Below are 23,418 nucleotides of genomic sequence, written 5' to 3'. Positions count from 1 at the left end.
ATTCTCTGCCCTGTACGATCAGCCGACAACTCGGAGAGTCTGTGTCGGATGGCCTGCGTCCCCTTTGAGTGGGGAGGGGTCTCCGGCATGTTGAAAGTAACGGTCCGAGACGACGCCCCCGTGGACTGCCTCCTCGGAAATGACCTGGAAAGCTCCCCGTGGGCAGCCGTGGAGCGAAAAGAACACTTGGGGATGTTGGGCGTCCCAGACTGGGCGTGCGTCACCACCCGGTCTATGGCCGCCCGTGCCAACCATCACCCGGAAGAACCAGAATGGCCGGCGCCTCCGCCTCCGGTCGCCCCCGCCGAGACCCCCGACCAGGGCATCCCCCTCGAACCTGCTCAACCTTCCGACCTTGCTAATCTCGACCAGTGGGCTCAAGAAGGGGGGCCCACACAAGAACAATTTCGTCAGGAGCAGAAGACCTGTCCCTCCCTTGAGGGACTCCGACAACAAGCGCTCGCCCAAAGCGCAGGGGATACCTCCGGAACTCATTGGGTCTACTGGGACAATGACCTACTGTACAGCGAGCAACGAATCGCCGAGCTGGGGGCCAACCGAGTACTAGTGGTGCCACTCCGCTTTAGAGACTTCCTGCTAAATCTGGCCCACGATGTCCCCCTGGCAGGGCACCTGGGACAAGATAAAACCTACAGCCGCCTAGTGACCCACTTCTTCTGGCCAAAAATGAGAAACGATGTGCACCAGCATTGCCGATCTTGCCCCACGTGCCAAGCCAGTGGGAAGAGCGGCCGCAAATTAAAGGCCCCCCTGCAACCCTTTCCCGTAGTCACGACCCCATTTGAGAGGGTCGGAATAGACATTGTGGGACCCCTAGACCCACGTACAAGACAAGGCCATCGCTTCATCCTAGTACTAGTGGACCACGCCACCCGCTACCCTGAGGCTATTCCTCTCCGGACCGTCACAGCCCCAGTGGTCGGCAGGGCCCTGATGGGGATCTTCTCCCGTGTGGGGTTCCCCCGAGAAGTCGTCAGTGACAGAGGCACGAACTTTATTTCCAAATACATGAAGTCCCTCTGGCAACAGTGTGGGGTCACCTACCGCTTCACGACCCCCTATCACCCCCAAGGAAACGGACTTGTTGAGCGGTTCAATCGCACTCTAAAAGGGATGATCGGGGGATTGGAAGAACCCCTCCGTCGCCAGTGGGACGTGCTGCTGCCGTGCCTCCTCTTCGCCTACCGGGAGGTCCCACAGAAGTCCCTAGGCTTCAGCCCATTCGAGCTGCTCTATGGGCACCCAGTACGGGGGCCACTCAGCCTGATCAAAGAAGGCTGGGAGTTGCCTCCGGCCAAGAGTCCTCCAGATGTCTTCCGGTACCTCCTCACCCTCCGCAACCAGTCCCAGCGGTTCAGAGACCTAGCGAAAGCCAACCTAGAGGCCAGTCAAGAGGACATGAAGAGATGGTATGACCAGAACGCCTCATCTATTGAATTCGAGCCGGGGCAACAGGTCTGGGTAATGTCCCCCACAGAACCGTGCGCTCTCCAAGACAAATGGACGGGACCCTTCAAAGTAATCGAGCGCAAGGGACCCGCCACCTATCTGATCGATATGGAGTCCGCCCGGAATCCGCTCCGAGTCCTCCACACCAACAGACTGAAACCCCACTTTGCACGAACAGAACTCAGCCTCTTGATGGCCACAGACAACGGGGTTGAGGACGACTCCGAGCCTCTCCCTGACCTCTTGCGGACCCAGGAGCAAGACGGCTCCGTGGATGGGGTCCGACTCTCGGAGACCCTCTCCCAGGAACAACGCCAAGAGTGCCAAGCCCTCCTATCACGGTTTGCCAGCCTGTTCTCCCTCACCCCAGGTGTCACTTCCTGGTGTGTGCACGATGTGGACACCGGAGACAGCCCTCCTATCCGCCACCGGGCCTACCGCGTACCTGATCGGGTACGGGCCTGCATCCAGGCGGAAGTAACTAAGATGCTCACGCTCGGGGTCATCGAGCCCTCCGACAGTCCATGGGCCAGCCCGGTCGTACTGGTCCCCAAAGCAGCCGCCCCCGGAACCACACCCGAACTCCGGTTCTGTGTCGACTACCGGGGCCTGAATGAAGTCACCAGAACGGACGCACACCCCATCCCCCGGGCAGATGAACTGGTCGACCGAATGGGCGCTGCCCGCTACCTCAGCATCTTCGATCTAACGGCAGGATATTGGCAGATCGGCCTCACACCCCGAGCACAAGAACGTTCTGCCTTCTCCACCCCCGATGGCCACTATCACTTCACGGTCATGCCCTTCGGCATGGAAAATGCCCCAGCGACGTTCCAACGGCTCGTCAATCAGGTCCTGGCGGGGCTCGAAGAGTTCAGCGCCGCCTACCTGGACGACATCGCTGTGTACAGCCACCACTGGACCGAGCACCTCCACCACCTCCAAGCAGTGTTGCAAGCCCTTCAGCGAGCTGGCCTCACGATCAAGGCCAGCAAATGTCAAATTGGACAAGGGTCAGTGACCTACCTCGGACACCAAGTGGGAAGCGGTCTAGTGGCCCCTCTTCAACTGAAAATTGCCGCCATCCAGAACTGGCAACCCCCTAACACTCAAACTGAGGTGCGAGCCTTCCTGGGCCTCACGGGCTACTACCGAAGGTTCGTGAAAGACTATGGTACCATCGTGGGGCCGCTCACCGAACTCACGTCGAAAAATCAGCCCAAGAAGGTGAACTGGACCCCAGAGTGTCAAGCGGCCTTCGAACAGCTAAAGGCCGCCATGTGTTCCGCTCCTGTACTCCAGGCCCCAGACTACAGCCGGGAGTTCGTCGTCCAGACGGATGCCTCCGACCAGGGCATTGGGGCGGTCCTGTCCCAGGTGAACACCGAAGGCCTTGATCAACCGGTGGCCTTCATCAGCCGGAGACTCCTACCACGGGAGCAACGCTGGAGCACCATAGAGAGGGAAGCCTTCGCTGTGGTATGGGCCCTCAAGAAGCTCCGACCCTACCTTTTTGGCACCCACTTCCGGGTGCAGACTGACCACCGACCCCTGCAGTGGTTGATGCATATGCGGGGGGAAAACCCAAAACTGCTACGCTGGTCCATCTCCTTGCAAGGTATGGACTTTACCGTTGAACACCGGCCTGGGTCTGACCACGCCAACGCGGATGGCCTGTCCCGGTTTTTCCGCCTCGACGAAGAGAGTCCCCAAGAGGATGGGTAACTCTCCCCGCCTTCAGCTGGGGGGGACGCATGTTGGACAGGCCACATGACGGGCCGCTCTCCCCCGGCTCGACCAAGCCCGAGCCAGTCATACAAGCACCACACACCACCATTGCACGTCCTACGTCCCCTCAGGGACACCTGCCCTCAAGCATGATAACCTCGTGGGTCCGATCCACGGCCGACCCACGCGCCCAGCCCGGGCCGCCATCTTGGACACTTCGCCACGAGGCCGCCTGGCCCCCGATCGACCTCAACCCTGGGCCTAGCCCGGCCTCAGACATTCCGGCACCACCCTCCACCCAGGAGGCGAGCGAGCTACTTGGCCAGTCAATGGGAGAAAGAGGTGTCGATGGTTCTCCCCCGGCCAGTGCCGCTCGCCCATCGCCTCCCCGGGCGCTGGCTCCACCCCCCTGCTGGGTGTCTGGACTCCCTCATCCCGGACCTCCCGACCTCCAAGTGCGAGGGTCCGGACATCAAAGCACGCCAGCCCTATAACTGGGGCAGCTCCAGAACAGGAAGGCAGTTGTATCTTGGAGTCGAGAGACGAAAGAAGAACTCATCCTGGACGGACTACTGGCGCTGCCGTAGCTCTGTCCTGTGCACCATCATCCTGCCTGTTGGCGCTGCCACAGCCGTCATAACCTTCATCCTTCACCGTCGTCCGGATCTGCTGGCGAGGCCGCGGACCGTTGTAACTGTCATCTGCATCGGGACCTGCTTGGCTTCTCCACGGCCCGTCGACCATCCTTCATCCATATCGGGACCTGCTTGGCTTCTCCACGGCCCGCCGACCACCCTTCATCCATCTCGGGACCTGCTTGGCTCCTCCACGGCCCGATCAGCAACCACGCCGAGCTCGAGGATTGAGAGCTATTGAACTCATTGGTAACTAAGACTGTCCCGCTACCCTTTTCCTCAACCAGAGATCAGAACCGAGGGGACCCCTGAGTCCAGACCTCCTTGTATTATATCAACGTAACCTAAGAAGTGCATATAAAGTCTCGTTAACCTTCAATCTTGTGTGGTGTCCGTCTGTGGGGGGGAAGTTACTTATCTGTACAGTCGTTGGAGACGGCTCTCCCTGGAGACCTCTCCCCGTAATCTCGGCCGACCCTCCCGGTCCGTCTAACAACTCTGCACTCCCTATGCACTCTGCACTCCCTATGCACTCTGCGCTCCCTATGCACTCTGGGCTCCCTATGCACTCTGCGCTCCCTATGCACTCTGCGCTCCCTATGCACTCTGCGCTCCCTATGCACTCTGCGCTCCCTATGCACTCTGCGCTCCCTATGCACTCTGCGCTCCCTATGCACTCTGCGCTCCCTATGCACTCTGCACTCCCGATGCACTCTGCACTCCCGATGCACTCTGCACTCCCTATGCACTCTGCACTCCCTATGCACTCTGCACTCCCTATGCACTCTGCGATCCCTATGCACTCTGCACTCCCTATGCACTCTGCACTCCCTAGCTCTCTGCACTCCCTATGCACTCTGCACTCCCTATGCACTCTGCACTCCCTATGCACTCTGCACTCCCTATGCACTCTGCACTCCCTATGCACTCTGCACTTCCTATGCAGTCTGCACTCTGCACTCCCTATGCACTCTGCACTCCCTATGCACCCTGCACTCCCTATGCACTCTGCACTCCCTATGCACTCTGCACTCCATATGCACTCTGCACTCCCTATGCACTCTGCACTCCCTATGCACTCTGCACTCCCTATGCACTCTGCACTCCCTATGCACTCTGCACTCCCTATGCACTCTGCACTCTGCACTCCCTATGCACTCTGCACTCTGCGCTCCCTAAGCACTCTGCCCTCTGCGCTCCCTATGCACTCTGCACTCCCTATGCACTCTGCACTCCCTCTGCACTCTGCACTCCCTATTCACTCTGCACTCCCTATGCACTCTGCACTCCCTATGCACTCTGCACTACCTATGCACTCTGCACTCCCTATGCACTCTGCACCCCCTATGCACTCTGCACTACCTATGCACTCCCTAGGCACTCTGCACTCCCTATGCACTCTGCACTCCCTATGCACTCTGCGCTCCCTATGCACTCTGCGCTCCCTATGCACTCTGCGCTCCCTATGCACTCTGCGCTCCCTATGCACTCTGCGCTCCCTATGCACTCTGCGCTCCCTATGCACTCTGCACTCCCTATGCACTCTGCACTCCCTATGACCTTCCTATGCACTCTGCGCTCCCTATGCACTCCGCACTCCCTATGCACTCCCTATGCACTCTGCACTCCCTATGCACTCTGCACTCCCTATGCACTCTGCACTCCCTATGCACTCTGCACTCCCTATGCACTCTGCACTCCCTATGCACTCTGCACTCCCTATGCACTCTGCCCTATGCACTCTGCACTCCCTATGCACTCTGCCCTATGCATTCTGCACTCCCTATGTACTCTGCACTCCCTATGCACTCTGCACTCCCTATGCCCTCTGCACTCTGCACTCCCTATGCACTCTGCACTGCCTATGCACTCTGCACTCCCTATGCACTCTGCACTCCCTATGCACTCTGCACTCCCTATGCACTCTGCACTCCCTATGCCCTCTGCACTCTGCACTCCCTATGCACTCTGCACTCCCTATGCACTCTGCACTCCCTATGCACTCTGCACTCCCTATGCACTCTGCACTCCCTATGCACTCTGCACTCCCTATGCACTCTGCACTCCCTATGCACTCTGCACTCCCTATGCACTCTGCACTCCCTATGCACTGTGCACTCCCTATGCACGCTGCACTCCCTATGCACGCTGCACTCCCTATGCACGCTGCACTTCCTATGCACGCTGCACTTCCTATGCACGCTGCACTTCCTATGCACGCTGCACTTCCTATGCACTCTGCACTCTCTATGCACTCTGCACTCTCTATGCACTCTGCACTCCCTATGCACTCTGCACTCCCTATGCACTCTGCACTCCCTATGCACTCTGCACTATGCACTCCCTATGCACTCTGCACTCCCTATGCACTCTGCACTCCCTATGCACTCTGCACTCCCTATGCACTCTGCACTCCCTATGCACTCTGCATTGCCTAAACATACCTGATAATTCTGTCGTACTCGTGACCAATGCAGTGTTCTTAATACACATAATTTTTCATTTCCGGTTGTTTTCTCAGCTTTAATTATTTCAAGCACGAATTACTCATTTGATTTCTCGGACCACGGGATGCGGAAAGCTCGGTGGTTTAACACACTTTAGTTGTTTGTGTCACAGCGCATGAGTCACACATGACGACTCAGCCTTTCATCCTTCAGGGCTAGATAACATGAGTATCAAAGTCACGAGATGCGTTATAAGTCTATTTTCTTTTAAAACAACAGGAGGCTCTTCCAGCGGGAGGGTGGCGGGCAGGCACACGGACAGCGGGAGGGGGGCGGGCAGGCAGACAGCGGGAGGGGGGCGGGAACGGACAGCGGGAGGGGGGCGGGAACGGGGACACGAACAGCGGGAGGGGGCGGCCTGTATGAGTGATGTACGTTCCTCTCAGTGCAGACAAGTGGCCTTGCAAACTGTGCAGCCAGTGGCATTCGGTGCAGGCGGCCAGGGCCAGTAGAATACACGGTAATACGCGCTCTGAGAGCCCTTCAGGCTCCGTCTGTATTGATCTTCCTGGCCGCAGGAAAAACATGACGCACACGGAGGGGGGGGGGGGGGGGAGGGAACGGACAGCGGGAGGGGGGTCGGGAAGGCTTCCTCCGTTGGCGGTCGGCCGCAGAATGGCCAAAACAAACCTGGACAACAACAAAAAATAAACCCCGCCCACAGCCGCGATGACGATGCGGAGGGAAGAAATCGCGGGAACGCCCATGAATCTGGTCCGGCCATGACGGACAGATCTCTGTTCCAATGGATAGCCTCCATTTATGGAGCTAGCCAATGGAACAGAGCGGCGTATTCCCAAGCCACTCTACTGTTCTCATTAGGTTTTCACCTGCGTGAAAAGCTGCTTGCGCAGCTTTCACTTAGGCGAAACCTAAAAAGGATGTAGGGAACTCTGGCGAGCTTCTCGGTTTAGGTGGAGAGCAGTTCCTTTTTATGGAGCATCCTATAACACCATCAAAACTCCGAACCTTCTCACCTCATATGTCTGTGTTTCTAGTAGAGGATTAGCTAGTGCCATCCACGCTGAGAAAGAGGTCTATCTAGCTATCTATCCATCCATATACCAACAGCTCGCTGAACCACCAGGGCCCATGAGGGGTGAAGCTTTGCAGTGGACAAGCTCACCGGCAATTTATGAAACAGTAAAAAATCCAACACTGAGAAGGAAAACGCTCAATCAGACTAGTTGTAGATGCATAAAGTAGACTTCCAAACATGACGCGTTGATATGTAAATTAGCGACAAATCACAGTGCTTAAGTCCAAGGTGAGAAAAATACTTAGAAAACAGACTTACAGTGAAAATACAATTGATATTTGCTCCGTACCTTGGCCTGATGTTGTGAATAACAAAGAAATATGAAGAAATGTACACGATACATAAAAATGGGCAAATGGGTAATACTGGGTGGCTACACCGAATATCTGTCGTGTGGCAAATCTATGTTCATTTCCCTGACATACGGTAGAAAGTGGTTGGTGGTCTAGTGCTACAGTAAATCGTTCCACATATACTGCTTGCACAAACAGTGTGTAATTGGCCTAATCCTAGGTCACATAGATACATATGCAAGCAAAAAAAAAAGAGAATACTTGTATGCCGAAATCAGTGTATCGGCTGGCCGGCTGTAGCATCAAAAGCCCAAAAGTTGCATGCTGGATAACGTGGTTTACCAAGCATTTCTCATGTGGGAAGGTGTCAGGTTGATCTTAAAATCAAAACTGCGGAATAACTCTACAATGCCTATGTGTATGCTTTGATATTGTTGCACTGTACATCATAATTCGATTTGAATCCACAAAATTATTGCGTACTGTAGATCAAAGGTCAAACATACGGGAACTACAAACAACACTGTCACAAAACAAATCCCAATGATAATTCCCAAGAAAAAAATCCATGAAAATGTGAAGACACTCGCACCTATGGAATACATATAGAGAGGTGGTGGAAGAAAAATGTGTGTATAGCGCTAGGCATGGGCCAAATAAAATTAATAAATGCCCCCAGAATACAATAAAACGGCAGTAATGCCAGAAACTCCTTAAGATTCAGTAAAAATAGCTGACACTGGTCGAGGGACCCACCCACCTGGTTAGCATCCACCCTGTTTCTTACCACAAGGTATCCTCATTCGGCATGGCCAGTGAAAAAAATGGAAAGTGACATACAAATGATGAAAGGAAAGTGTAGGGGAGGGAAACCAAAGTAAATAATACAAAAAAAATTCCAAATTGTGTCTGACCTATTCAATTGCACCGTGCAGATAATTTGAAGAAAAGGTTAGGGGGTCTCGTGCACAAAGATAAGGTAAAGATAAAGATGCTGTATCCTAGAGTACTTCTTCCTTTCCTTCTGTAAAAACACACGTAAGGTCAGATATTATTACAGAAATGCTTTCAATCCTCTAGCATGTTGGAGCTTGTGAGGTTAACGGTCTCTGCTGGAATGATTGGTGTATAAATTTCAGATCACGAGTTTGAATCCCAGTATCAAGGATCCCAGGCAATCTCCTTCATAAACATAAAGCCAAGCCCTGCCTAAGATAAAGTGTTTCTGCCACAATGTTGTTTAGACCTGGTTAGTGGCAAAGGTTTTAGGGATCAAGGACCTAGAAGCACCTGACCAATGGTGAATCAGATGCAATTGGACTGAGCTGCAGAGTCCAGTTTAAGTAGTGACTTCCTTTCATGGTATGAAATGGTAGACAATCAAATTAGCGAGTGTAGTCCATAGGCAGGGAAGAAGCTCATTGCTAAAACAATGATAAAGCATATATTCAAGTCGAAACACAAAATAGTGGGTACTCGTTGAGGAGCGACCCTTCATTTTTGTTGATGTTTTTTCCTGGTGAGAAGAAAGCACATATTGGGTCACATGGTACTGAATGCTTCTTGCATCCTTATGACGGAGGAGGGTCTTCTAATGCTGAGGTCCATTAGACAGCAGAGGAGAAACCTAGTGAAGAATACATTGTTCTGGGCTATAATTTCAAAGTATCACCTTCAATATATTGAATATAAATTTGTTGATTCAAATTAATGAAAAATTTAATGATTTGAAAAGTGCCAAAAACATTGGATAATAAGCACATTTAAACAAACTACAAAATGCTTTGTGCTACCTAAAGTCCTTGATGCGAGATAATGTTTTTGTTTTCTCCGCCAGGGTTGCAGCTCAGTTTGGATGAGGTGATCAAAGGTATTGCCGACATTAAAAAGCTGAGGGTAGACACTGCTATACGACTGCTGTATGTGAAAGAGGAATCGTTGCAACGTTGTCACATTAGTGGATATCAAGCTGCCTCTGAGAAAAAGGCCTCGTCTCCAATTGTGCTCCAGAGTGGGAAAAGGTTAGTTCTTAACATCACTTTTTTTTGTATAGCACAGAATAAATCTCCCTTAGTCATTCAGCACAGAATAAATCTCTTAGTCATTTGTGCACTTTTTGCTTGTAAATTTTGTGTTATGGAAAGTATTGCAAAGGTAACCCTTTTTTTGGCTAGTCACACCCAGTTTTTCTACTTTTTTGGGACCTACCTGCTGGTAATTCTGAACTCTAACATTGGGACACTGCTATCCAGTTCCCAGTGTATGTGCTCTGATCCCTAAAAAAAGTCCAAATTGGCTTACAAACCTATTTGACATATTTAAGTATACTATAAGGCATGTAAAATGAAAAGTCCCTTATGGACTGAAGCACTATATCATGACCCTGAAAACATGACGCAGGACTCCACTGAGGTTAATAGACCTGTAAATGTAAACTCTTTTACAGACCTAACAGCCCACTTCTAAGCGCTAAATAAGGTAGGGTGTGTAGTACAGAAAAGTGGTATGGGCCTAAATTAATATTCGATTGTGCCTATACTGAGTAAGTCACCAAAAAGTTGTATTGGGTGTAAGTGTTCCTATAGGAAATCCTGAAAGTAGATTGTCGCTATTTCTGCATTATCCAGTAGGAAACCGCTACAGTAAAAGTTCAAGAACTTGCCCTAATCGTTTTTTAAAAATCCAATATATTAGTAAAGTGTAATGTTTCTTTTGTTTTGTTTTTATCGAATTAGTTAGTAAAAATAATTTTCAAAAAAGTTATATTTACTTGCCTGAGACTCTGGGGCTAATTAGACATAGTCTGCAGCAGCTGCCCTGCCTGTAATGAGGTGTAAAATTCCTTCTAGGAGCCACACAGTAGACCACTTTGATTGTCAGATCAACCTACATGGGCAGAGATGCCCATTTGAGCACAGCAGAATAATCAGGGTAGATGCTTCTGACGCTCCTGGTGGCACAACAGTGTCAAACCATGTATGACAGGTCTATCTGAGGCACATAATGTTTGTGCATTTGAATCAAACAGGCACAGATCACATTTCTTGTTACTGAAGGACCCTGCTTTACCTTATCAGTCAGAGTATGTTGTGGGGCCAGGACCGGTTTCAAACTGGATTTCAGTGTTCGATGTGAAAGGACACTAATAATTAACACAGTACATTTTCCTTCTCACCCCCAGCTCTAAGCGCTAAAGTTTAGTGTGACTCCAGACTTTGTCCATATTGGATTTGTCCTGACACATTGCATTTTGTTTCCAGTAGGGCAAATAGGCTACTGAAAAGTTAGGTAGGCCAGGGCCTGGGAGCATTTACTCGATTAGACAAAGAGGGACTAAGAGTTTTTAGGATGTCCCCCACATAGCTGCTGGTGAACATTAACAAAGATGGAACCTCATTCAGCCTACTTCCGAACAATGCTTGACTTGGGAAAGAATACGAGGTGGACTGAAACTGCTGCACTTGGCATCTGTGACCAGTGAAAAGGACCTGAGAAGGTTGGAGACCCACTTGAAATTCAAGCACAGAATGATCTCCTTGAATCATAAAAATTATCCCCAGGACGATCCTAAGAACATGAAAAGGCTGGACGGACATTCTTGTGAAGGAGCCCAGTGGACCAGTGGCAACAGGACTGGGACTGGAATTTACTGCTGGCCTCTGCCTGACACACCGAGAGTCTCTGCGTGCCTTCCCATGAGGTCCTGGAGGCCTTTCAAGTGTACTCCTGGGGTTGTTTGAGCACTAGAAGGAAGTTTGGAAACGTATGAAATCTTTTCCTTCAGAGCTTCAGCTGTACTTGCCTCTTCACCTCTAAAAATAGGACTAAGTCCTATTCAGCGAAAAACCTCAAACATTCAAGAGTGCCAGTGGGACCAACCTGCTTCAAGTATCTGGTTTTCAATTCCAGTTTCAGCAACATCCTACACAGAGAGGATTTATCTTCTCAATATGTAACAAACTCCAATTCTGTTTTGGGACATGGAACAAATGTTAACCTTTTCTTCAAGAAAGTGACGATTTCCCCACCTGAAGTGGGACTTTTTGGCTTCCAGACTTTCACCAGGACTAGTCCACTAGTCCATCTTATCCTTGCTCCATCGCAGTTGGCCTGAAATTGCACCTTGGTTCCAGTCTACCACAACCATAGACTTATATTGGGCTTTATTGATTTCTTTACTTTAAGTTTTCAAGATTTAATTTCTCTGGTTGCCTTATTTGATTTTCGTTGTTTTGGTCTTATTTTATTTATCAAACGTATCTCATTATTTTAAATGGGTTACGGAGTTGTATTGTCTTTTGTGTGACTTTTCTACTATTGATGCAGTGCTTTAAAACTGCACACATGTTCTTTTATTTCAGGCGGACTGGCTTGTCAAATTACTAGGGTTTGAACACAGGTTTGTTATTTAATTTGTGTGACATTTAGCAGGTGTTGGCCTGCTCATACTAAGTAATAATGACATGTTCTACAGAAAGTTTTCAGATTAAGAATAGATCTCAGTTAAGACCTCAATTCAAGTTCAAGCTCCGAAAGCCGTTCCCAGTTAACACAAATATGTATTTGAAACTCCATGTTGTAATGGGATCATTTTGCAGTCACCGTCTTGTCTTGTGCATGAAACAGACAGCAGATTATTGGCCACTTGACATAAGGCGAAAAATCAGGCAGGACTGATTAATGCCCAATGAGTGGTCACATATTCCTATCACAGTTTGGGGAAGAGCATCTTTATCTACTTATCATTTCTTAGACTGAGTGCATTAAGACTTTTCAGGATCTAATAACAATCCAGAGTTTGAGACAGTGTAGTTGCTTTAAGAGCCCAAACGTCTTCATCAAATTGTCGTGGCACAATAGTCTAGTTGCACAACTGCCATGGGACATTATTTCTTACACTCAGATAGAAATGTACTAGTTTGCACATTGGGGCTTGCATTGCCTTGGAAATCAAATGCAGGTCTTAAAAGCTGAAGTTTGAATGGCATGTTTCCTGGCAGTGTATTCTTATTTCTCCCTTTTAAATGTTATGAGCATGGCAATGCTAGCTATGTGGTGGGGAAGTGAAACATCTTTAACTGCTGAAACTTAAATGAAAAATAAAAATAAACAAGAAAACACATTTCCTAATATTTACATACCAGCTAAATATGCAATATTTTAGAAACTTAATTTAGACTTCAGGATGGTGGTGGACTGATACCCTTGTGCAAGCTTGCACGGAGGAAAACCCACCGTAAAAGACAGCCAGACATGTAAAGTGCAGCAGATACCAGTTTTATGACTGTGGGATGAGGCACCCTCATTAGAAGATCCTGGACTGACAATGGTGCATTGTCTGGTCATCCCTCCCCGTTCAGAGAAGAAAAGATGCACGACCAACTCAGCGCCCACAGCCTTTTGGGTCTGGGTGGGCCCTGAGTTGGCAGTGCAAGTCAGAAGTTAGTTACCATGGCTTCATAAGTCTTGGGCATCCACAATGTTGTGTGTCTGGAGACCGCTTGAGGAGAGACGCATGTCTAAGGGGGATATACATGGGCAGTTTCTACACCTTCTTCGTGATGCACATGACAGTGACCAGGGATCTTGACAGCAGAGGGGAGGTTTGCTATGCTTGGAGAGTGTTAAACTAGTGCTTGGTGTGCTTCCCGAAAGCTTGATGCTCCTATTTGAGGCACCTCCACAGTAAGCGTATGGAAGGCCAAGAGGATTGGATACTATCCCACAGTCCCAGAGGAAAATGCAGCAAGTGAAAAATCAATGTGAGACATAACAGCAAGTGCTCTAAGTAAATAAAGCTTTTTGGGTGGAAAAATAATTTTAACTAGATCTGGCCACCATTGTCAGTTGGTACATTTTTTAATTTATTTAGTATTTTTTTGAACATTTCTGTAATAAAGTGGTATATAAATGAAATTAAATAGATTACCATACTACCTTCCTACTGATATCTCCCAATATGCCAGTTTTTCTATCTTCCTATTCCCATTAGAACTGGTCTGCATAATTGTTAGAAATTGGGTCTCTAGTTGGCAGTGGTTTGCACCCTGTCCAAGTAGGGACCCTCACTTTAGTCTGGGTAAGTTACACACCTAAAATAATCCCTGCTCACCCCCTTGGTAGCTTGGCACAGAGCAGTCAGGCTTATCCCAGAGGTAATGTGTAAAGTATTTGTACACACGCACAGACACACACATAGTAACACAATAAAAACACTATAAAAGGGCTCGACACCAGTTTAGAGAAATAGCCAATATTTATCTGACTAAAAAATGACCAAAACGCCAAAAATCCAACATACGTAAGTCAAGATATGAATTTCCAAATATTAAAAAAAGTTGTAGTTCCTAAAAATCAATGATTGCGCATGATCAGGACAAAGTACCTTAGAATCATCAACAATCAAAGACGATGCGTGTTGCAGGGCAGGGTTTGCGTCGGTACCTTACTGCTAGGCATGGGAGGTGATGCGTCATTTGCAGGCACAAAACATCGGCTCCTTACTGCAGTGTGGTGTCAATGAAGAAATCGGTCCCCAGGGACCCAAGTCATGCTGCATTGATTTCCCAGCGCTGAAGCTTGCTCTGCGTCAGAGTTGGAGAGATGCGTCACAGACTTCGGTGATGCGGTGTTCAGACTCACACAGCGTCAGTTCTTTGGAGGCACTGCGATGAAAAGCTGATGCTTGGGTTGTAAGCAGCAGTCTTTCTATCATGGGGGGACCATACTCCGGTGCAGGCAACAGCAATGCATCGAGTTTCGTTGATGATTCATCGATTCCAACCGATACTTGGAGTCGAGTGGATTTTCTCCTCTGTATCACCAGATAGAAGATACCGGGAACTGGTTTGGCACTACTTGGCAGAGTAGGACTCTGAGCAGCAGAGTCCAGGTGATTGCAAGTGAAGTCTTTGATGGCCCTGAGACTTCCTAACAGGAGGCAAGTTCAACTAAAGCCCTTGGAGAATCTTGGAAGCAGGGTGTAGACAGCAAAGTCCAGTTCTTTCACTCCCGGGACAGAAGCAGCAAGCAGTAGGCCAACCCAGCAAAGCAAACAGCAAAGTGTCTGTCCCTCATGACAGCAATCCATCTCTTCTTCCTGGCAGAATTTCCTTTATCCAGAAGTTTTCTGAGTATATGGTGTCACTGGTCCAGTACGTATACCCATTTCAGCCTTTGAAGTAGGCAAACTTCAAAGAAAAGTTTTTCTAGTGCACAAGACCCTGCTCTTCCTTGCCCCGGCTCCAGACACATTAGAGGGGGTGGAGACTTCTTTGAATGAGGGCAGGCACAGCCCTATTCAGGTGTCGGTGTCCGCTCCTCCCAACACTTTGGCCCAGGAAGGCCCTACAGCCTTGTGATGGGCCATCAGGATATGCAGGGCACACCTCAGCTCCCTTTGTGTGACTGTCTAGAGTGAATGCACAAACATCCCAACTGTCATCCTGACCCAGATGTGTATTCAGAGACGGGCAGAGGCACAGAATGGTTAGTATAAGAAAATGTCAACTTTCTGAAAGTGCCATTTTCAGACCTGCAATTTAAAAATCATCTTCGCTAAAATGTGTTTTAAAATTGTAAGCCCAGAGACACCAAACTCCAATTTTTATCAGCTCCCAATTTGAAGATATACTTGTAAGATGTTACAAGGCAGCTCAAATACCAACCTATGGGAGAGATAGGCCTTGATGTCGTGAAAAACGAAATTAGCAGTATTTCACTACAACAACATGTAAAGCATAACAGTGCATTTACTACCTTTTGAATCCACTACAAAAGGGAAGGTTTGGATCTGGTAATTGAGTGCACTTGCCAGGTCAAAATGGCCGCTTAAAACTGCACACACTAACACTGCAGTGGCAGGTGTGAGACATATTTGCATAGATATTCATGTGGGTGGCTCAATCAGTGTGCAGGCCCACTAGTAGCATTTGATTTACAGGCCCTGGGCACACCTTGTGTACTATACTACAGGTTTATTAGTAAATCAAAGAGGCCAATCATGGAGAAACGAATCCCCATTATATGTTAGGGAGCGAGCATATGCACCTTAGCAGTGGTAACATGCCCAAAGCCCTAACACCACATAAAGAAGGTCAGACAAATATGAGGAAGAAGGCAAATGGTGTGGGGATAACCCTGCAAAAATGGCCAGGTCCAACAGTGTTAAAAAGGAACTATGGGCTTGATTTGGGGTTTTTCGGGTGGCCGACCCATCTTCAAGGTTTGTGGAAGTCATTACCTCTGTCATATTTAGATGCCACCGCCGTCCAAGTGATGATTTCTATATGGTCAGAGGAACCACCACGGCTACTCTGATAGCACAGCAATTTTTTTTGTGAGGCTATCATCTCTTTAGCAGGCGTGCACTTATCATTTTTTTTTTCAGATACAATCCCCCAAAGTGGGAGTTTGGTTCTACAAAACAAACAATCAAATGGCCCCTACACTCTGAGAAATTTCTCCCAGGATATGGGGCCCTGTCCTGTTTCTGAGCCCCATATTTTACCTGGCAGTAACAGACCGAAAGTAGGATATCAAACGGTCTACTCTAAATAGGGTGGGTAATCTTGTGTCCTTACTCAAAAGACCCCTACTACATCAGGCTGTTGGAGTACGTTTTCTGATGGCAGAGCCAATGTGGGCACCTTAGTCATAAAACTGATGGTTTGGCTGTACCTCCGAGAGTCCAGTCCAGGTATTTCTTACAACCTTTCTGCTGTAAACAAGGGAGATTGTGCTTTCTTTCTCTTTCTCTCTTTTTCCTTACCCCCCACCCCCTTTTTTAAGCTGGTGCCCCTCCTCTCCTGAATACTGATACAAGGAGTGGAACCACCTTTAAGGGAAAAAGGTGAAAATAGCCGTCCTAAACTTGAACCACACTGCGATGGACATGACACACAGAATGAAGAATTTTATCTTGTGATTTGTTTACCACGCCATTTTGGCATGAATTATCTCAAGTTTCCTTAAGTATTTATTTCTTTTAGAAGTTTATAAAGCGCTCAGCTACCCTCAACAGGAGTGTTCCGGCACTATGACAGGTGGCAAAAGAAGGTACCAGGAAACGTCTAAGGGCTGGAAAACAGCCAGGTCTTTAGGGAACGTTGGAAGATAGTTTCATACTCAGCCGTACGCAGAGAGAGTGGCAGGCTGTTCCAGGCTTGTGCAGTGATCACTGAAAAGGCTCTGCCACCCATTCCTGACCAGTGGAAATGGGGAGTCGCCAAGATGCGAAGATGATTCGATCTAAGGGTACGGCTGCACTGGGAGTGCTTGAGTCGAGCTCTAAGGTGAGCTGGACCACGTCCCTGAAAAGCTCTGAAAGCCAGGACGAGAGACTCGAACTGGATACGTTTGATCACAGGAAGCCGGTGGAGCTTCCTTAAATGGGGTGTGATTGAAGGGTGATATGGGATTTTGAATATCAGCCTAGCCGCCGCGTTTTGAACAATCTGCAGGCGTCTAATCAAACATGCAGGTGCCCCCAGATAAAGACTATTTGCATAGTCGAGATGAGAGGTGAACAGGGCATGAATAATGGTCCAACGGGACTCCAGAGGGAGGAAGTGAAGGATTTTGTGGAGCATGTGCAGTTTATCAAAGCAGGCAGATGAGACCCGACTAATTTGGGATTTGCAGGAAAGTTAATTGTCAAACCTGAACCCAAGATTCCTAGCCGAGTTCTCAATGTTTAAGAGGGGGGTTCAGCTCAAATGGGCACCAAAGCGATGGAAGAGGGGTGTTTGTTTGATTAAAGAACAGAGCCTCGGTTTTGTCTGAGTTGAGCTCAAACCTTTTCAGTGACTTCCAAATGGAGATATTGCACAGGCAGTGTCTGAAATTTGCAAATGCCGCTTTGTGTGATCGTCAAATGAGAACACCAGTTGAGTGTCATCGGTGTTGTCACTCTCACCCCATAAGATTCTACCAGTGCTGCCAGGAGGGAGAGGTAAACATTGAAGAAGAGAGGGCTCAGGGCAGATCCCTGGGGACCCCACAGCTCAAGGGGTCTCCTAGGAGACAAAGGGATGGAGGGAGATTTGTTGAGTTTGGCCACTGAGGTGGGATCGAATCCAGGACAAAGTGGTGCCTTGGATCCCAAGATTGTAAAGTCTCTCTAGCAAGATGGAATGAGAGACCGCGTGAATGCCGTAGAAAGGTCAATAAGCACTAGCATGGCCGCTTTGCCTGAATCTACGCATTCGCGCATGGTCTCAGTGACTTCAAATACTGTAGCCGGACCTAAACCCGGACTGGGAGTCGTGAAAAAAGATGACGGGATTCAAGCTAGCTTGACAGTAGTTCCTCAACTAGTTTTTCAAAAACTCTAGCTGGCGCTGGTAAGAGGGAAATAGGTCGATAATTTTTAAAGACCGACGAGTCCGCATCAGAATTTTTAAGAATGGGCACTAGGAGGACCTGTTTCCAGATTGAGGGGAAAGTACCAATGGAAAGGGAGGAATTCCAGATCTGGTTCAGAAGAGAAATAATGAGGGGGGCTAAGATGCTAAAGAATTGTGCCGGGCAGGGATCCTTAGGGAAGCCAGATTTGCAAGCAAGAAGTTTTTGATCTGAAGTATCGATGGAGATGGAGATGGGGTGGGAAGTAGTCAGCGCATCCATGTTAGCTGCCTCCGTGTCATGAGTAGATGAGTTTCTGGCGATTTGGATTTTATTGATAAAGTACTCTCTCATCGCATAGCGCTTGAGGTTATGAAAATTCTTTAAGGCTGCTTTATAAACTGATTTAACCGTGGGATCATAGAATGATCTTCAGCTGTGCTCAAGTTTCTTACAGTGGCTTTTCTCGGCACGAAGCACAGGAGTAAACCAAGGGGCTGATGGTTTTTGTCTTGAGGAATTAATTGGTTTAAAGGGGGCAACAGTGTCAAGAGCTGAGGAGAGCCAGCTATTAAAGTTTAACACATCGAACTCCAGCTCATCAGCCAGCTGAAGTGGGGTTGAGGACAGTGCAGGAGTCGAGGAATTGCCCACTGTCACTCTTCTTTGTCTTTGTTGAGCCTTCCTCAGCCAGATAACATAATAAATAGTCACCCTTCCTTACATAAGCTTTAGGCTATCCATTAAATCTCCATTTCCACAAGTTGTAAAATTTCCATAACTGATTATTTACATTCGGAACTCTACCTCTTGTTTTAATCTTTAAACCTGGTAGCATCAATTTTAGGGTTCAAAACACAATTAAAATCACCTCCTGCTATAACTGGATGCACAACCCCATCCCTGGGCCACTTTCTGTTGGACTGCTCACAGACGAGGTTTTCGTGATTGGCGCACTGCCCCCCAGCAATGGCAGCCAGTACCTGCTGAACCTGCGGACAAGCTGGCGTTCTTCTCTCTCTCCCCATCTGAGGCCGTAGCTTCTGCGCGTGTGACGGGGAGCCAGACCTGAATCGGGATGAGAGGCGCTGCTCCCTCGCTCCAGACCTGAATTGCTTCATTTCGTGGCAGAGCAGGGCTGCTTCCTTCGATTAAACCTGCAGTGTGGGGGAGCTCATTTGTTTTTCTCCGTGCATCTGGGCTACTGCTGCTTCTTGGACGCCAGTGCAGGGAGGTGACGAGAAGGAGGCTGGAGTTTTTGAAGGGACGGCAGGCTGTCTCTCTGATGCTGGCGCTTGGTTTCTCTTTCCTGGCTGTGCTGCTAGCGCTGTGGCCTCGAGGCTGGTCCTGGGCTTCTTCTGGGCTTCTTCTGTCACTCCTGCTGACTGGAGACGGTAAATCAAGATGGATTGACAGCCTGTAATACCTGCAATACCTGTTCATTCACCCACTGTACCCTTGAATAATAGCTTTGATAAGGTCCAAGGTCTAAGAAAGGAGAAGAGAGAGAGTGGAAACATTTTTTTCCTTTCTGCTTCTGAAGTTTCCTGGTTCTTGCTGGTATTCTGGCACAAGACCAGCATAATACAGTCACTAGCCTTGTTCAATTTCGAGGGGGATCAACAGAAAAAGCGCCTCTTTTTTTTTTTTTGGCCCACGTGGACTGTACCCAATTTGAATCAGATCAAGAGCCAAACAAGGATATAACTCTCAGCTCCTAACTGATTTTGACTGTCTGTGGTTTTAAACTTTTTTAAACATCCGTAACCTACAAGGTTTTTTTCTCAATAAGCTTTAGACTAATGGTTATGAGAATCAGATACCCATGATTATTTTAACTTTAAATGTTTATTTCTTGCATTGTTTAATTTATGCATAAATAGTGATTTTTGCTTCTTTGTCGGACTCCCTGCTTACGCTGCTGATGCCCGCGAGGGAAAAGAAACCTGCCTGCCTGTTGCTCCCGATCCCGGCTCTCGCCCCACCGCGGACCACCACCTGCCAAACTACCATCCCCAGGAGTCAGTGCGGCGTGGTCTCGCGGGAACACCAGCGGGCCGGGCTTCAAATTGCTCCACAGGCTCCCGCGGCGCGGGACGCACGCGGGCGAAGCCCAGGCCAAGGGCGGGCCCGTCCTTGCCCGACATAGGCCAGGCTGGGCCAGGCCTCTTGGTTCCCTCATTCACTGCGGATTGGAAGGATCATTTGAAACTTGGGTAATCGACTCATTTGTGTACAACCTTTCCTGCCTGTTTAAACCCTCAACTGACCTGGGACTTGCATCTTTATATACTTTCTGGCCCTGCTAGTCAATCTAGTGGGCCAGCTGGGGACTGTGAAAGAAGGCCTGTGGCAACTACCATCTGCCCTGTAAAGATAACCTCTATATATTTTGATCAATTCCTCGTACATTTAGTATAGCTTGCAGATGAAAGATGGGAGGGCGCGCCGGCTTTCCAGCACCTTAGCATATTAGTATCTACCAAACTTTCCTGTGAAACAACGATGAAGGGTATAGCTTCAACTGATCAGGGTATAGCTGTAACATAACAGCCCCTCAATAAATGGGGAAAATTAAGTTACACACTAGCCCACCGGGCAAGAGAACGTCCAACGTTAGAGTCAAGTACGTCCCTAATGAAATATCTGACGGGGCAGTAGGAGCAATAGAGAAACAAATTTCTAACGTAGAGGAAAAACTTAATAAAGGGTCGTCTGGCTTGTCCGCCCCTAGTGTTAATGATCCTGCTCGAAATGTTTCTAATGATGTACCTGCCACTTTTACAGTAAATGTATCTCCCCCTGATTCTCATAATGGATGTGTGCATCAGGGCTGTGATGAGATTTCTGCTATTGACCTAGAGGGCTCAGATCTTCCCCCTCAAAAAAGAGTATGTGTTTCTAAAAAACCTCCCCTTGTTATGTTATCGCCCCAGATCCATGAATCCCCAGTAACCCCATATGATATAAAGACCAAAAATTAATTTCAGATAGGGTAAGAGGCAAAAAAGGTACCAAGGAACAAAAGAAAAGCGTGTCCCAAACCCATTAGTAAACATTGTCTAAGCACTGGCCAAAATAATACGGACTATGGAGACATTATGAAATCAATTGCTGACCTCACTATGTTCGTGAAAGAAGCCATAGCCTTTATGGGGAATTGACTGGGACAGATAGAGTCCACTCTGTCAACTCTTACACCACAAGTGAAAGATGCTTATAGCAAACAGGATGTCTCTGCTAGGGCTGGAAACACTAAGCCTATCCAGCCTAGCAACTCGTGTAACGATAATTCTCCTGTATATTCCATTCACAAAAGTAGCGGGCAACGAACTTCCTTGCCCGCGATAGCTAGACCTAGAAAAACTGTCAGCAGAACACTTTCCCTTCAAGAAGAGAGCAATATTCTCCCAAACCTGAATCTTCCCCCTGCGGCAGCTCCTTATACGCTGGTTTTGGCCAACGTTCCCACAACGGAGGACAGTGAGAGGGAAAACTGTACAACGCTGAGAAATAAAGCCATACATTTCCTGGGACAGAAAACAGGTTTAACACAAGAAATGTTTAATTCATTTAAAATGGTGAGACGAGTTAGGTGGCTCGGTCCAAGCAGAAAGTCCTTTGACCGGGATTGTATAGTTTTATCACTTGCCTCCACCCTTAGTCCAAGAAATTTTGAACCGGGCCGGAGATAATAGAAGGCGGGCGGTGGGTATAAACGTGCTCCCACTCGGTTTCTTCTACCAACCCATAATGACAAACAAGCTTAACATCCCCCATTTTGGCCACCCTCTTAATAATCCACCGAGGTATAACCTGGAAGTTACAAATAGGTTTGGCCCTCTACACTCGTTAGATGAAGTAGATTGACCAACACTAGCCAGGGTTCCCCGGGAATGCATAACTCCATCCAGCTACCCGGTCCCCCCAATTCTTGACGTCCCAGGACACGAGGGCGAAACTACTCATGATGATCGGAATGTTATTGACAAAGTCCTAAAAATCGCCGCTCCCCATTTCTTATATACTGTGGACGTTAACATGGGCATGGCTATACTAGAACAGGCAGAAAAAGTACTTCCGAATGATCAGCCACAATTACACTCTAGCACACTTGGCAGGGACGTAGGCAACATCCCGGTCCCCAGAGAAACAAGTGGGGAGGAACATGGCAGGGGGAGTGTGGTCACTTATGGAACTCAAGAGCTGTTTGTACAGGGACGGGCGAGGGTAGCATTCTGGAATATATCTGGGCTACAATCTAAGATTAATAATCCCATTTGGGTAGACTTTATTAGAAATGTTGACATCTTATGCCTTCAGGAGACATGGTCTTTGGAGGAAATACATCTTGATGGTTTTAAAACGTTCCATGTTTCAGCTGGTTATTCTAGTCATGGGAGGCACAAAGGGGGGGGATCTGTGTGTATGTTACTAATCTTTTGGGGGCTACAGGGATACAAATGGTGAAATCGTGCAGGTACTACCAAATTATTGTAAATCAAGTGTGGTCAGTTGAGAACTGATAACATCCCATAGGGCACTCCAATATTTGGGGAATAATCCTCCTCTATTCAGTACAGGATAACATGAATTCATTTTCAAAGATTTATTCTTCCTTAATTCAAATGTATCTTGTTCTTTTCAATCAAACGATAAAGTTTATGTTGAGAAACAAATATTTTTCATTCCATTTCATATATGTTTGAATTCGCTCCAATGCATTTCGGGCATGGCCCTTCGTCGGGGAGCATTCAGTTGTAAAGCGGCAAAGTTTTCCACGGCATCTTCGCGGGACAAATATTGGAGTGCCCTTTGGGATGTTATCAGTTCTCAACTGACCACACTTGATTTACATTTGTTCTCATTCGCCTAAAGGGTGGAGGGCGATGCCAAAGGAGCACCCTTGGAATAAATATACTGGAGCTTTTAACTTCTTTTGAATTTAGGTGTGCACGGGACAACTAATATCATAACATATTTTGACTACCAAATTATTGTCATCAAGGTGTCCTCACTGGTTGAGCTAAAAATCGTTAATATGGATAATACCTTGGATAAGGGCCTAGTTTGTGATATGTTATATGACCTTAATGAGGATCTTAAGACTGTAAGCGATAACTTAGGGAAGGACTCCATCCTCATATGGGGCGGCGATTTTAATCACAACCTCTGCCAACAGTTCTCGCGCGGATGTGGCAACAGTGAGGTCGGTGATGATAGCCAGCCCCAATTCACCCACTCCAATGGGGGTGACAGTTTTAACGAAGTTATGGCAACTCACAACCTAGATTTCGCTAACTTGCTGTGCTCGCCAATTGTTGATTTTAGCTCCACATTTATAGGAAGAGGACATAGTACCCTGATTGATTTTATTGTTCTTTCCAATAGCCACGCAACCT

General features: G+C 48.1%; 1 protein-coding gene across 1 annotated transcript in view; it reads left to right on the top strand.

The window, feature by feature from the left end:
- LOC147727298 (glycine N-phenylacetyltransferase-like) overlaps positions 1-23,418 on the top strand; it is a 229,721-nt gene that overhangs the window by 153,641 nt on the left and 52,662 nt on the right. The window contains exon 5 of the mRNA XM_086961353.1: positions 9,510-9,693. Within this exon, the coding sequence (XP_086817479.1) occupies positions 9,510-9,693 (184 nt within the window). The remainder of the gene's footprint in view (positions 1-9,509; positions 9,694-23,418) is intronic.

This window comes from Lissotriton vulgaris, chromosome 3_1 (assembly GCF_964263255.1).
Source record: "Lissotriton vulgaris chromosome 3_1, aLisVul1.2, whole genome shotgun sequence".
NCBI classification, from domain to species: domain Eukaryota; kingdom Metazoa; phylum Chordata; class Amphibia; order Caudata; family Salamandridae; genus Lissotriton; species Lissotriton vulgaris.
Note: the sequence above shows the minus strand (reverse complement) of the source record. Positions and strands in the feature narration are given on the sequence as shown.